This window comes from Paralichthys olivaceus, chromosome 3 (assembly GCF_024713975.1).
Source record: "Paralichthys olivaceus isolate ysfri-2021 chromosome 3, ASM2471397v2, whole genome shotgun sequence".
Lineage (NCBI taxonomy): Eukaryota > Metazoa > Chordata > Actinopteri > Pleuronectiformes > Paralichthyidae > Paralichthys > Paralichthys olivaceus.
In genome coordinates, this window is record NC_091095.1 from 28165879 (window position 1) to 28181534 (window position 15656).

A 15656-nucleotide genomic window follows, 5' to 3' on the forward strand; every position below is an offset into this window, starting at 1 on the left:
AAGGAGGAAGAGGTCGCTTGCCACAAGTTGCACTAAAGTCAAAGGGCAGTCAGAAGACACCAAGAAATTCCTGGCTGATTGGGAGGACAACAAATGACAGGCTGCTAACTCTTTTGTGACGTCCTGACTACTATGTGTCAGAGGCGCCTGTGGGATGAGAATGAGAAATTATTAGAGTTGTAAATAATAACTTACCCTCTATTGTATTTTTGTATATATGTCTCTTCCATTGGCAAAAAAAAAGTTCGACTAATCTGGTGGTAAAATTAAATCATTTCTGTTTTTATTTTATGCAGTTGTATCTACCTACATATGTAAGTATTACGATAAAATTGGGGAAATTCACTTGTTACACTAGCAGATAGTAAGACTAAAATTGTGAGAATATGTACACAATAATGCACTTTTCAATGTGGAAATATTGTTTAAAGAAAAATATTGTTTGTAGAGAATTTTTTTGCTCATTGTGGGAACTGTTGGGTTTCTTTACAATTTTAAGGTCTCAACCTTACTATGTATAATGCCTTGAGATAATGTATGTGTCTGGCACAATACAAATAAAATTGAATTGAATTGAAATGAACAGGCATATTAGATCTCCTGATACTAATGGATAAATACCATATACATCCTTTCTGTCGCTGTCAGAATTGGTGTCTGGTATGGTTAAACATTCTCTGTTTATTGTAGTGGAAAAATACTAGTGTGGTGGGAAACTATTTTGTAGTTGAAAAGTAACTTTTATATACCTGTCTGAGAGTTGAACCGTTTGTGACCTTTCTATTACCTTTATGACCTTTCTATTACATATGCAAATATGTTTCCTGTGTTTTAATTCCTGTTTCAAACTGCGCCTAGAGAACCAGTCTGAACTGGCTTAGTCAAACAGCCTTAGTTCTTTTTATAAGATGTTTGCATTTGACTGATCTTCATCAGCCCTCTAAGATCCCTGGGACTCTCTGTGTTGATCCTTTCTGCAAAAAGTCCCTAATAAATACACAAAGAAAAATTTGGTAATCCAGCCTCTTGTATTTTCAGATTTCCATCACATTATCAATGTGTGGCCTGTAACTGACTGCCTCTAACAAATCTGATACATACTGGAAGCAGATCACAAGAGACTAAATCTGCTGGCTAATCAGAGAAGTTTACAGTGAAGTTTACAGTGCCCCAAATGAAACATAATTTGTCTCCTTTAAAGAGATATCCATATCAACTGCCCTAATGGGTCAGTCCTTGTACATATGGAATATGTAACTGTGAGGAGAGATTATCTTGATGCAAGAAAAATCCTTACATGACCTCTGCTGACCTAGACCCTTTTTCTGCTCCCTCCGATTTAGTATTCTACTGTCCTTCAAGCTTTTTGATTTGACTCTTCACATTTGTTGGAACAGGAATATTCTTTGTATACAGATATATGTTGTAATAAACATAATGAACTCACATATTCAGGTAAAGACAACTGAGGCTGATCAGTCAAGCACAGATCTCTTTCACACAGCCCAGGAAGTAGACATCTTATAGTAGAGTGCACTACCACCTCATCAGTGACAGTAAGGTTTTTCCCACCATCGGCTTGTGAAATAGTGTTGACCAACCAGTGTGACAGCTGTTGTTGACACCTGAAGGCCCAACTTTTTCCCACCATAACACAAACTAGCTGTGAGTGTGATGGTCTCAGGGATTGAAAGCGTGCCACATGAGCCCCCAACACCCTTAGTGGACACAATTTCATTTCAATCGCTTTCAGAATGGTTTGTTGCCCAGACATCTGGGTACATGAAAATTTGTGTCCTTTAGATCTAGGGAAGTGAACCACTCTCCCTCCTCTACAGACCCTGAGATCTGTCTGGCAGTCGACAACTTGAAATCTAGCACCTTCACATAGGTGTTTAGTACCCTTAAGTCTAAGATGGGGCACAGGGCTCCATCTTTTGGAGGGATGAGAAAATAGACACAGCTGTGAAACTGCTTCGACAGTGCGCCCCCTAATCCTAATCTGAATTTTGCACGGAATTCCCACAGTTTTTGTCAAACCTTGTCCTAAAACCAGATCAAGTTATTATTCTCGACAATAATAATGATAGCCTAAGTGTTGCATTCATTTCAGTATTAGATTCAATTGGTTTCAGTCAGTGTGTACTAGGGGTTGGGACTTCAGATTTTTTAAACTCAACTCTAATGTGATAAAAGTCGAGTCAACTAGTCGCTGATGATGTCATTCATATTTTTCCATCATAGACAACATCACAGGAGGAAGGAATGTTTTGCAACAATCTGTATTAATTGACAACAGCATCATGCAGAGAAATCAGAAATCACACATAATATCAGGAATATCAACAAAAGCTGTAAATAAGTTTTAACATTAATTTAACACCTCCTAAAAGCACAAGGGCATTGACGTGGGCAGGATGAAGACTCGCCTGCTGTCGCATGATGGTAATTCCAGCCAGAGAAAAAATCCTCTCGCTCGTCATGCTGCTGGCTGGAACAGCCAGGTAACGCTTGCCCAATTTAGCCAAACAGGGGAATCTGTCTTCATTCTGGGCCCACCACTGCAGCGGGTTTTGCATGGTGGGAATTTACGGTGTTTGCAAATAATCTTCCTCTGCAGTGCACTGATTTCTGGCTCTCCGTCCACTTTGATAGTGCGGGCCGAACAGTTGTTCAAAATCCTGCTCGAGTCTGGCTTTTTTCCCCCTCACTGGCTCTCCCTCTCTGTCATCCACCTCCTCACCTATAATAAAATTAATAACCAAGTTTACCAAGGCCTCGCATTCAGAAATAGAAGACAATTTCAATAGGTTGACAAATCAATGGGTTGGATTAATTTCATTTAGCGCACTCACCTGTCACTGCCAGCGGCTCTCCCTCCTCTTCAAGCAGGGCGTTAAGGTGGGTCTGGGTGGCCTTTTTTTACTCTCTGGGATGAACTGAAGATGCTTGAACTGGGCATCAAGCCCACAGGCCACAATAGGGATGGATTCCACCAGGTCATCTGAGTCCAGTTTGAACCGTTTTTTTAATTGCTCTCAGACCGTGATATTGAAGTTGCGCACGTCAGCCAGGTCAGATGATTGAACACGCAGAGTTATGTTGACCGTGTTGAAAATCACCGGGTAGATGAAAGACAGTTCACCACACATTATTTCAGTGGCCTTGGCCAAGGGCTGCAGTACTGGAATAAGCTTTTCCATCAGCTCCCACTGTGACGCTTTCATGGCGAGGGATTTCTGGACGCTTGGTTTTGTGACTGCATCATCCGAAAGCACAGATTGCACTGCAATTCGTTGCTCGAAAAGCCGCTGGAGCAAGAGGACGGTGGAATTCCACCGGACCGGGCAGTCATTCTGGAGTTGTTGGCTCTTATGCCAAGCTGTTCTTGCTGTCTCTCCAGGGCGTAGGGTGCCAGCGCGGAGTGGCGAAAGTGGCAGACAACTCTCTGTGCTGCATCAATAGCCCTCACTACATCAGGTAAGACTAAACCAGACTTTATTGCCAGCTGCAGCGTGTGGCCTGTGCATCCCAGATCTTCAGGGAACTTTTCACATAGCTCCATGGCTAAGTTCATGTTACTGGCATTATCGTGGACTGTGCAAAACACATTTATGTCCCATTCCTTGATTATCTCAGAAAAAACGGTCTGCAATATTGGCAGCTATGTGCCTCTCTGACATCACATGGATGACATGGATGTCACTGATGCATCAGTGATATAGTGAGCGGTTACAGTGATGTACGGTTCCATGGTAGAGGATGTCCACAGATCTGTTGCTAGGGACACACTCTGGCCTTTCATTTCTCTCATGATATTTTCACGCAGGCTGTCGTACTGATGTTTAATAGTGTTCCATAATGTGCTGTAAGATGGGACTTCGTAGCCAGGCTCAAAAAAGCATTTCTCTAAAGCCCACTCCATGTACTGCAGCTAGAGGTCGAATGTCTTTGAGAATGAAATTCACCAGCAAATTGGTGATTTGCTGCCATCTTTTCTCTGTTACAGCAGCGTGTTTGGTGAAGTTGCTAATTGACTGCTGCCGCGAGGATTTAGGCCGTTCTTCAGCTAGCATTAGCGGGTGCTTTTTCAAATGGGTGTTCATAACTCTTGTACTTTTGTTGTATTTGAATACAGACTTACATATTTTGCAAGTGACGGTGCTACTGGTCTCATCTTTGGTGAAATATTTCCACACACTTGATGTAGCGCTGCTAGATTGCTGTACAGACCCACCAGCCTCCTCACCTGTTGTTTTTTCTGAGGCGTACATGTACTGGCAAAGTCACACGATCGCCGACTAGTCGACGTCACACGCAAAACGTCATTGTAGTTCTTAAAGTCGACTAGTCCGCTAGTTGATTTAACCCCTAGTGTGTAAACCAACCTACTCGTTGTTACCACAAACTTGACCTTGTAATATCATACGGTGTCAAAATTGAACATCTAATAGTACTTCCACATAATCCGATTCTATCAGACCATAATTTAATAACCTTTGATTTCTCATTATCTGATTACATGTCATTAATGAAAACCGAATTTTCTTGATCAGCTGACCCAAATAATCTCATCTTCTAAACCCACAACTTGTATCTTAGATTCCATTCCTACAAAATTACTTAAAGAAGAAATTCTACCCCTTATTAATATTACTTTACTGAATACAATCAATCTATCATTATCATCAGGATATTTACCACGGTCCATTAAGCTAGCTGTAATCAATCCCCTTGAGGTTTTAGCCAACTACAGACCAATATCCAACCTCTTCTTCCTGTCTAAAATCTTTGAGAAGGTTGTAGCCAATCAGCTGTGTGAGTTTCTCCAGGAAAGTAATGTATATATATATCAAGGGTTTGTGTCTGTCCTTGTCCTGTTAGACCTTAGTGCAGCATTCAACACTACTGATCTTTCACTTACGTAATATCTCTCAAAAATCATGTCCTGTCTCAAAAAGATGCAGAAACACTAATCCATGCCTTTGTCACATCCAGACTTGATTTAGACCTATAGCAGCAGAGATCCAAGACCAGCCTGAACCACTGAACTATAAGCTTTATCAAAAAGGAAGGTTTTAAGCCTACTCTCAAATGTAGAGAGGGTGTCTGCCTCCTGAACTGAAACTAGGAGATGATTCCAAAGGAGAGGAGCCTGATAGCTGAAACCTCTGGCTCCTAATCTACTTTTCGATACTTTAGGGGCGACAAGTAAGCCTAAATTCTGCGAGCGTGTTGCTCTAGTGGGGTGATATGGTACTATGAGCTCTTTAAGGTATGATGGTGCCATATTATTAACTATACTTGCTCTCTATTCCAAATGCTGTTTTAGGTGTTAGCCACCGAAGAGGGAACGGTTAACAAATCAAACCACCTCTGTGAATACACCTGTCAATTCAGATATACAGTATAATAGGGAACCCACGTACAATCCTTAGGGACACAAGGCACCTGCTTGTAGTGAATATAGTGGAGTCCCAATTATAATCATAGTTACCTGTCTTGGATGAGGCGAAAAAGAAGCATGTTGACCCACATGCTTTTATACAGTAAGCCAAGCCTCTTAAGGTCAGTCACATGACTTTGTTGATATGAGGTCTTGACGATAGTAAGAAGGTAGGTAGAAGTGAAGACCATAGTGAGTCAGAGTGAGATGGAAAAAGATCAACAGGATGGCTTATCGATAGCCATATATGAACACAAAACAATAATTCATATTTAGCCTGGCAGTAGCTTTAATATCAACTCACCAATGTTGATTTGGTCACTGCATGTGTATGTTATTGGTTGCACTTACACATTTTGTTTTCTAAATGGTATCTGTATTACCAACAACAAGAAAAGGTGATCACAAATGATGTAGAAGACTTAATCAGAGAAAAGTTAAAACAGTAATAATTCTTGAAAAATTGTAAATAGCTTGCATTTATGTTATACTTTTATAGTCTTGATGACCACTCAAGCACTTTACACTACAGTATAGTTTGCCATTCACCCATTCACACACACATTCATACATTTCTATGAGGGGCCATTCAGGGTTATGCATCTTGCCCAAGGGCACTTAGGCATGCAGATAGGGAAGACTGGAATTGAACTGCAGACCTTCTAGTTGGAGAATGGCTGCTCTACCGCTCAGCCACAGCTGCCCAAAAATGGGATAGAACATCGGATCAGGTTCATATGAAGCATTTTTTGCAGGTTGGTGGTACGCTTTGTCTCTCAAGTTGGGTTAGTGGCTGAGAGGCTAACTGGATCGGGTCCAGGGGGGTGGAGAGGAAGTTCCTAATGTCAGGATAAATCCATGATTTGCTATTGGGGAAACATCATACAATGTTTGTGGGTGAAATATTTTCCACACACAGAAGTAGATGTAGTCTGTGATGCAGTGTGTGAGGCTGTCAATGTCCTTCTAATGAACCTTGCAGAGTTCTTCCAACAAGGTTGTCTCGAAACAGACCCCCCAATTGCTCTCAGGGCACTTTTCCTTGGGCTGGCCATCACTCTACCATCTCTCTCCAAAATGTGCATGTCTTTGAGCCCTCTGTGTGAGTGTGTGGGTTAAGTGGGAGTGTAAAAAGAATTTCCCCTTGTGGGATCATTAAAGGAAGTTTAAGTTATGCGTTTGTGACAAAGTCACTTACGCACAACCAGACAACAGCCAGTCACCAAGTAACATCTTTTATTTACATGAATTCAAAATGAACAAACATAAATATCCTGGCACATAAAAGTTTTCAGGTGGCATGGTAGCTCAGCTCTGGTTTGTCTCTGTGTCTCCAGTCTGTGACAGTCTCTGTGTCTCTCCTCTTCACATGTGACTCAGTCTTGCTAGTTGCAGTTCTTTCAGCTGCCTTTTAAACTGGGGAGTAATCAGCTCACGCTGCTGCCCTACAGCAGTACTGTTTTTCAATAGTGATTTGCACAGAGTGACACATTCTATCATTCACAAACACCTCCTTTCCTCTTTCCACTGTCCTGTCCAGCACGGTGCCCATATTGACAGAATTGACACAGACCTCATCATACCCTTATAGTTTTTATTTACTCTTGTTGAGGATTAAGGATGGGGGTTATTGCACCTTATTAAGCCCTATAAGACAAATTGTGATATTTAAATATGGGCTATACAAATAAAATTTGGCTTGAAGAAATATTTATCATAACACATTACTTCATTAGTAGCAGTGGTACAGGAAACAGGAAAGAGAGAGAGAGCATGCTGAAGAAAACATCAAGACTCAACAAAAATGCAAGAAAGATAAGACTGAAAAAGACCTCCACGTGTCTGCAATTACCATGTATACACTTAAAGACTCACAGACATCCTCCACCATGTACAATCACCAAACAAGCAGCAGAGGCCGCCAGTTCAGCGGGGGTGCGGTGGCTTCAGAGGAAGAGGCAGAGGCGTCCCCCGCATTATTGCAGACACATGCTACAGAAGAAGGGCTGCAACTACCCAGGCTGATTGACTGTAAGAGGGGGGCCAGGAGAGAGTGGTGAAAACTCTGACTCACTTGATGCCTGAGATATACAGTGTCACACCCACACTTCACACACAGACTGTCACTGCTAAATGGCACACAGCAGTTTTTGAGAAACTACCACAATATTCTTTAACATCATGGTGTACAAATTATGTTTTTGGTTGATTCTGGAACACACTGTGATAAGGAGAGATGATTTTCCTGTTCCACCAAAAATAAAGTGGGCAATTCAGTGGTGTTGACCTATTAGTTTAATAGGACGAGACCTCATGTGTCGTCCAGGGATAGGATTAATTTTCAATCCTGACGGCCTGCAGGTTGTAACAAATTCTGATCAAAAATCAAACTTTGTAAAATACGATCCTGACCTTCTGCAGTACACTTATCAGAGGAAATTGCCATCTGGAGAAGTGCAACAATTCAAGCCTCAGACTCCAGCCCACACATCTCCCTCACTAAAGGAGTAAAACAAAAATGTGAACTTGGGTCTCTTTGCTAAAATATGCAAAAATGTAACTGATTGGAAATGTACTAAGGATGCATCCGTACTCTATTCTCCCCAACTGCATGCATAGAAAAAGTTCTTATTTTTACTTTTCATTTATTTTTTATTTATTTTGTGTTACAGTGCACACGCAGCAAATCCCTCATCTGGTACCTTTAATGTCATCGTATCCTCATTTCCTGTCTCAAACAGATGTTGTGAACATACCCACCCTGCAGGAAATCCCTAAGACACTGTAGGCTCAAGACAAATGATGTTGGCTTGAAAATAAAATGCAGAACTTGTAGTTACAACAGCTAAATCTGTCTACAGGCCGTGCCAACAGCAAAATCCATTAAAACTGAAGCCATTAAAGACATTACTCCAGTTTTTGAATCATCTCAAAAGGCAGGAGTCAAATCTGTCTCACCTAAATGTATTGAGGCTATACAGAACAAAGCATACTTGACCAACACAGAACAAAGCAGACTTGACTAATACCATGCACCTCTGAGTTCCCTATGAGCAAAGAGAAACACGCAGATGACCTTTGACTGGATCTGTTGAAATGTGCTGAGTTTGATGCATTCTCCAATGTTTAATCCTATTCTTTTAATAAGGTTGATTACAGACCTCCAAGTATGTAAGTGTGGCTCATGAGATGCCTGACCCACAGCCTGACACTTACAAATTTCATAGGTAAGGGTAAAGGTAAATTATATTAATTTTTCTGAGAAGACGATGGAGATAGCCGGAATTGAGACAAATCCCTAATGCTTTCCATGATTTCTGTTTCAAGTGTGATTTCTCATATTCAGACAGGGAATTTTAAGTCTACTAAGTGTTTCTGTTGCTTTAATTCCATAGGAACAGCTCAAATACTAACCTAATACATCCCAGCCAGTTTACTGGGCTGGTAACATATATCCTGTGCCAAATGTTTAATATGTATTCAAGACAACATTTTGTTATTGGGGCTAGAGTGTCTATTTTAATTGTTGTTTTAGTTGTGAGTGATTAATTTTTTTATGTTTTATTCATCAAGGATATTTTAATATTTCTAAATCAAATTCAAATGTTGGACTGAACATTCTTTACAATTAAGTTCATTGCTGAAAAGGTGAACTTGCACAATTATGTTATAATATTATTATATCAGTGTTCTCATATGGTTTGAGAGTAATAAAAATATATCATCCAACAAAATTAGCTTAACAGGACAACAGACAGACCTACTCTTATATCTTTCATAGTGCACCAAGTTAGAGGTACAGTTACACATATCAAAGCAAAATTGGTTATATACAATGATATATAACTGAAATAGATGAATTAAATCGAAATCAGACCTTGTGAATCGGAATTGATTAATAATAAACAAATACTTAGCTCACTGAGAAAAATTTGGAGTCATTAGGTAACAATTTCCACACAGAAATTCTTCGTAAAATGATATCATCATACTATACTATGTTTTAGGGATCGACCGATTATCGGCCGGGCTGATTTTCAGCATTTTGACGCATATCGGCATCAGCCTTTTTTTTAATCCGAGAGGAGAAGCTACGGAGAGCAGATATATGTTTAGAAGGTAAGTTAAGGCAGCAAACTCTCCCGAAATTGTAATAAACATCCCAGCCCTCTACATCTCACAACTAATAGTAACGTTACTGTGAGCCCAATAACGTTATATAAACATAATATAAACGTATCCACCCGCCTGGCAACCGTGGTCGCGTCTCACTTTCAGCGGTGAGTGATGCTGTGCAAGTGCAACTCCTGTGGCCTGTCCCGTCATGCAGTGCGCCCACTCACAAAGCAGCCACTTTTTTCCACAGTCGAATATTAATTTTCACAATCAAATCTCTGTTATCTGAAAATCTGTTTAATAAACAAATGCTTAAAGGCATTTAAACAAATTTAAGTGTTCGAATATCGGCTCCAAATATCGGTTATCGGCCTCCTTGACTACTAATAATCGGGATCGGCCCTGAAAAAAATGGTCTATCACTACTATGTATTATCTCTGCTTATGCATGCTTACATAACCACACTATTATTTGTGCTTATGCATATCATGTGTGACAAGATGACCATTCCAGGTTTGACCTGACAAGATTTCCATTGGTGACCTGCCTCATGGCAGATTTATCATGAGAGATCCAGACATCAGAGCCACTGGGAATCACTGTGCTGTCTCCCAATCTTCTGGGGGTTTACTTCATACTCCATTCTTACACATGCACACCTCATCTTTACACACACACATCGGCTTCATACACACGTAAATCACCTCTTTCTGTGTAAAAGAGCTCGCCCGTAAATGTTTCTTTGTCTTTACTATCTTAACATCCGCATGGTGTAAGACTTGTTTGACCTTCTATGCTGAAGAATAAACGTGCACTTAGAAGACCATTATGGTCAGTTTTCTTTATTTCAGAAGTCTCGCAAAGTCAAATTTCCTCCACTACAGCAGATCCAAAATGATTCAGCACAAGTTCTGGCAGGAACTTGAAGATGAGCTATTACCCCTTTCTTAGCTTCTCCGCATTAGTTTTCTGCAAAATTCTGAATAGAATTCAAAATCCTGTTCCTTAAATACAACTGAACAAGGCCCATCATAAGAGTTCACAGCCCCCTATTATCCCAATAGATCACTTTGCTCCCTCAAGGCTCACTTTTAATTCCTTGAGTCTGCAAGGGTAGAATGGGAGGTAGTACCTGCACCAGCACCCAGTTTGTGTTTGTAAGGCATCATCTCTACATTTAAAGGTTCAGTGTGTAGAATTTAGTGATATCTACAGGTGAAGTTTCATGTTGCGGTTGAATACTCATCACCTCACCCTCCCCTTCCCAACATGAAAGAGAACATGTGGTGAACTTCAGTTGTCCAGTTTGGACAACAGTAAAAAACATGGCAGCCTCCACAGAGAGGACTCTCATCATGTACATATAAAGTTTTCAAATATAAAATGGTAAATTCTATGGTAAAGAAAACAACAATTCATACAATTAAGAAACACCCCAGTAAAAACTAGTATTATTTTATATTGAATTTCTGCCTTTAAATGTTCCTCTTTGATAAAGCTTATATTTATGGCAGGACCATCCCTTAGTTATACTGCTATAGGTCTGGACTATTGGGGGAACTCATAATGCATACCACCCCCACCCCCTCTTATTCTGTAGGTTTCTGACTCCATAGTCATAGGGTTCAATTATGACACTTCTCAAAAATTATTATTATTATTATTATTATTATTAATAAACAATAATAATAGTATTAACTTGTGTTGCCATCATTAATTACATCATTACATCTATAAATTGTCCATATTAATATAACGCTTTTCTTGTCTTGACTTCTCATCCATTCATATATACATTTATACAATGCATCTATGGGCAGCACTTTTTTCTGAGGACACTTAGGCATACAGAGTAGGAAGGACTGGGATCAAACTGCTGGCATTCTGGTTAGAGGACATCCTGCTCTAACCCTACAGCCGCCATACACTCATTATTTCATTATAATAACCAGTCTGACAGAGACAAGTGTTCCCTGTCACCCACCCCCACTGCTCTTTTCCACCGAGCACTCCTCTCTCCCCCATTTTTCTCTGCTCACCCCAACCAGTCGAGGCAGATGGCCGCCCACATTGAGTCTGGTTCTGCTAGAGGTTTATTCCAGTTAATGAGGGAATTTTTTCTCTCCACAGTCGCCAATGCTTGCTTGTTGTGGGAACTGTTGGGTTCCTCTATAATATTGTAAGGTCTCACCCTGAAGTACCCTGAAATAATGTAACAGTGAACAACACAGAGGAATTTGACTCAAACTTCTAATGATCAGACAATAGTAAGTGAGTAAACCACCATAAAAAGCTGCACGACATAGTCAGAGCTTCCCACATGCTGCAACTGAATGTAACATCTGTTTGCGTTGTTTGTCTTCCTCTTCAGCTGTAGGCTGGAACTCAAAAAAGAGGAACTTCTTTTCTTGATCACATGAACATTCATGCAAAAGCAGAAGTGACAGTAGAAATAGTGCTCCAGCAATGACATGGCATATCAGCAAGCCATATCATTTATACAAGGCTTCAGTGGAACATTTTGTCAATCTTTTTGGGAAGGCTTGGTCTCCCATGGCCCTATATTCACACTGCCTCTGAATAAGACCAAGTGTTTTTGCCTGCTTACCTGAGATATTATCATTAAAGGTCCAGTGTGTAAGATTTAGGTGAAATTTAATGTAGAATAATCTTCATGATGTTTTCACTAGTTCTTTTCATCTAAATTCTATGAATTGTAGTTTTCTTTACCCCAGAAAAGACCCTTTATATTTAAATACTTATATTTATATTTACATCGAGTGGGGTTCCTACATAATGACGACGCCATGTTTTTTACATTAGTCCTGTCACAGTTTTGTATTTTCATTGTCCCTCTCCTGTGTTCCCCTCGTCCCTCGCTATGTTCCACCCGGTGATTCTCCTGTGTTGCTCTGTGTCCCTCTCCTGTGTTCATCCCTGTCTTGGTTATTGTATTTTGTTCTCGTTGATAAGTTTGTTCAGTGCTTCCTGTTTTATTTTGTAGTCCTTGCTCCCTGTGTGTTTTCACCTGTTTACTTCCTGCCCTCATCAGGTTCACCTGTTTGTCTTGTGCCACCTGTCCCCAGTTACTCATTAGTTCCAGTCTGTATATAAGTCTTTGTGTTTCCCCCATGTGAGGGTTGGTTCGTCATCGTCATTTCTGGTCTGGTCCTGTCCATCATCGAGATTCTGGTTCTGTCTGTTCATGTGTCCCGTCAGCTCTCATCACGTTACCCCGTAAGTTTGTATCCTGCCCTGTCCTGTGTTTCCACTCCTGTTTTTTGAGTGCGACTTTTTGTTTTCCTGTAGAATTCTTGTTAAATAAATACACTTTTTGTTAAACCATATTGAGTTTCTGCGTTTTGGTCCTCCCCTTCTCACGTCACCCCTCCACTCGAACCCTGACAAGTCCAGACTGGACAAACTAAACACCTTTTGAGTTTTTATGACAACTGAAGTACAGTGTGTAGAATTTAGTGACATCTAGTGTTGAAATTGCATGTTGCAGCTGAATACCCCTCACCTCACCCTCCCCTTCCAAACATGTAAGAGAACCTATGGTAGATTGTAGATAGTTTGTCTACACATGGTGGCCTCCATAGTGAGGACCCCCTTGATTTAAATATAAAGTATTCAAATATAAAGGGCCTGTTCTAGGGTAAAAAAAAATCAATTTGATGAAACACACTAGTTGAAACCTCATGAGGATTATTTTATATTCACATTGTGCCAATAGATCCCTTTCACCTAAATCTTACACACTGAACCTTTAAGCCTGGTTGGAGGTCCGGCATTGTCCCTGTTCATAGCGGGTCCAACTTAGTATACACAGTCTGATGACATTGCGTCTCTTGTATCTAGGCAACACAGAATGTCTTGAAGGTACTTTCCACAATTTCGACTCTTCAGATTTTACCAAATGTTAAACAAAATAAAGACTGTGGTGCAATAACTTGAGAGAGAAAAATTAGAGAATGGTTTGGTAGAAATTGTCAACATATGTTAAGAAGACGAGTTTAATTGTCAGTTGTAAAGTCTTTAAGTAGTGTTATGCTCGCTATTGTAAGCCTTAACAGCTAGAAAGGATGCTATTGCTTGGCAACAACTTAATAATTATCATAATTGTAATTGAAATCTACGACAGAGTATTAGGGCCACATTTAAAAAAAAAAATTGGGGAATTAATTACGAGAATAAAGTGGTTATTAAATATGGTGAGAATTAATTACGAGATTAAAGTCATTATTAAATATGGCGAGAATGAATTACTAGAATAAAGTTGTTATTAAATATGGCGAGAATAAAGTCCAAAAGATTAAGTATCTCCTTGTTTGTGAAACCTATACTAAAGTGCAATTGCACGAAATGCTCCACCGCCCTCTCAGAGGTGCAGCAAAGGAAGGGTGGATGGTGTATAGCTGATGGCTCATATAAACCCACCAGATTATGTAATCACTGGTGTTCACATGAATGCTTTTTTGTATTTTTATTTAAAAACATTGAGGCCTACAATATTCAGAAAGAAAGCAATAATATCACATACACACACCCACTTGTATTTCTATGGCAACAGTTGCTGTACTCAAATATCCCCTGTGAAAGCACACTGTGTACAAGCAAATATACACATACATTCTGCATTAACCTTCATATTCAAATAAGATGTACAAGTGCAGCTATCATGACCCTTGGTCTGAGGGGGCTGTACTCTTGTGATAAAGAGCAGGCCCTGTGCAGGAACAGGGAAGGACAGTTATGTAGAAAATGGGGGAAGTGACAAAAACAGATAGGAAACAAAAGAAAAGTGAACATTGTACGACTTCAGCTGCAATACACATGTCTACAACACTAATATATAGTCAGTGAATTAACCTTTTCCTGTAATTAAAGATGTCACACCATTTTACACAGAAGTGGTGGTTGTTCGATGATTTCAACTCACCCGCAAGCTGATCTCCTTCATTCTTTCTTGCCGCAGTTTCGACAGATTGGCGACTCTTGACATTATGACAGCTCTTACTTTCTCACAATGACAGGTTCCACGCCGATTCAGGCAATCAGCAAGTCAGAAAATTCAATATCCAGTATTAATGTTTGCACTCTTCTCTGGATCCTCAGAAAGACTAAAAACTAAAACCTTTCCTCACTGGCCAACTGATGTGTGCTTCTGTTTCTAGTGAAGAGGCTGTTCCTGTGAGAAATATGACTTCTGAATCATCACCGCCCACACACACACACACACACACACACACACACACACACAAACAAACCCACACACACAGTGTTCAGCTCTCTATGAATGCCTGGTACAGACAATTATTTGCTCTTTACTACATCAGAAACCATTTACAAAGGACTTGTATTCTTTTGTTAGTTCATCAACACTTTCAGAGAACATATTTTTGTTGTAAGGATGAGAAAGAACATATGAGCTTCCTGCATTTGGTGGGTAACCCATCAATTTATATGGTTAATATTAATGTATTTACATTGATTTAATTAGTATAATAAGGTGTCTTACACACCACACTCACCATACTTAGTACAGTAAGTTCTACAGAATCATATATTCAGATATCTGACAAACTAGCTGAATAGTATTTGACAATACAATGGATGTAGATAGGCCCATCGCAGCCTCAGACCTAAGCCCAGTCAAAGATCTCGCCCTGTGTTTCTAACGCCACATCAAAATAGAGAGTGTGCTGCAGTGGACAAAAGAACACCGCAATATAGAGTATCAGAGACACAGTTTTATGAGGACTTGTATGAGGACTTCAGTGCTGCTGTGGCCAAGGGGTTAGCTGCCTTCAACAGGGTGAAATCCTCGCTCTTTCAGAAAGGAGTAAGGTTTAAAATCATTTACTATGCCTGCCTATGCATCACTTTCAACGGCGTGGATCACAGCTTTGACTCCCCAGAAGAGGCTGAGCTGTTTTACCAAGAACATTGTGGTAGTGGGGGTGGTTAGTGTCGGTGGCAGGAGGGAGAGAGTGGGCAGGTGGCTCAGGGATTGGTGCCAGGGAGAGAGTCTGATTGTGTACAGGTGTAATGCGTTGGCTAATGACTCTCTCCCCCCCTTATATCATCAGT

The 15656-nt window shown here is 40.2% G+C and overlaps 1 protein-coding gene across 9 annotated transcripts in view; it reads right to left on the reverse strand.

The window, feature by feature from the left end:
• The window catches only part of arhgef2a (Rho guanine nucleotide exchange factor (GEF) 2a), a 111009-nt gene extending 96230 nt beyond the window's left edge, over nt 1-14779 (reverse strand). For 3 of the 9 annotated variants that reach the window (XR_011240736.1, XR_011240737.1, XM_069522778.1), the window contains exon 1: nt 2430-5197. Coding sequence is in view for 4 of the 9 variants with exons in the window: in XM_069522778.1 (XP_069378879.1) it covers nt 2430-2579 (150 nt within the window). In the remaining 5 variants the exon portion in view is untranslated. Of the gene's footprint in view, nt 1-2429; nt 5198-14505 lie in introns of those variants that run through there. The other 6 variants (XR_011240738.1, XM_069522780.1, XM_069522781.1 and 3 more) reach the window with 5 other exon arrangements.
• Nucleotides 14780-15656: the final 877 nt, after the last annotated feature.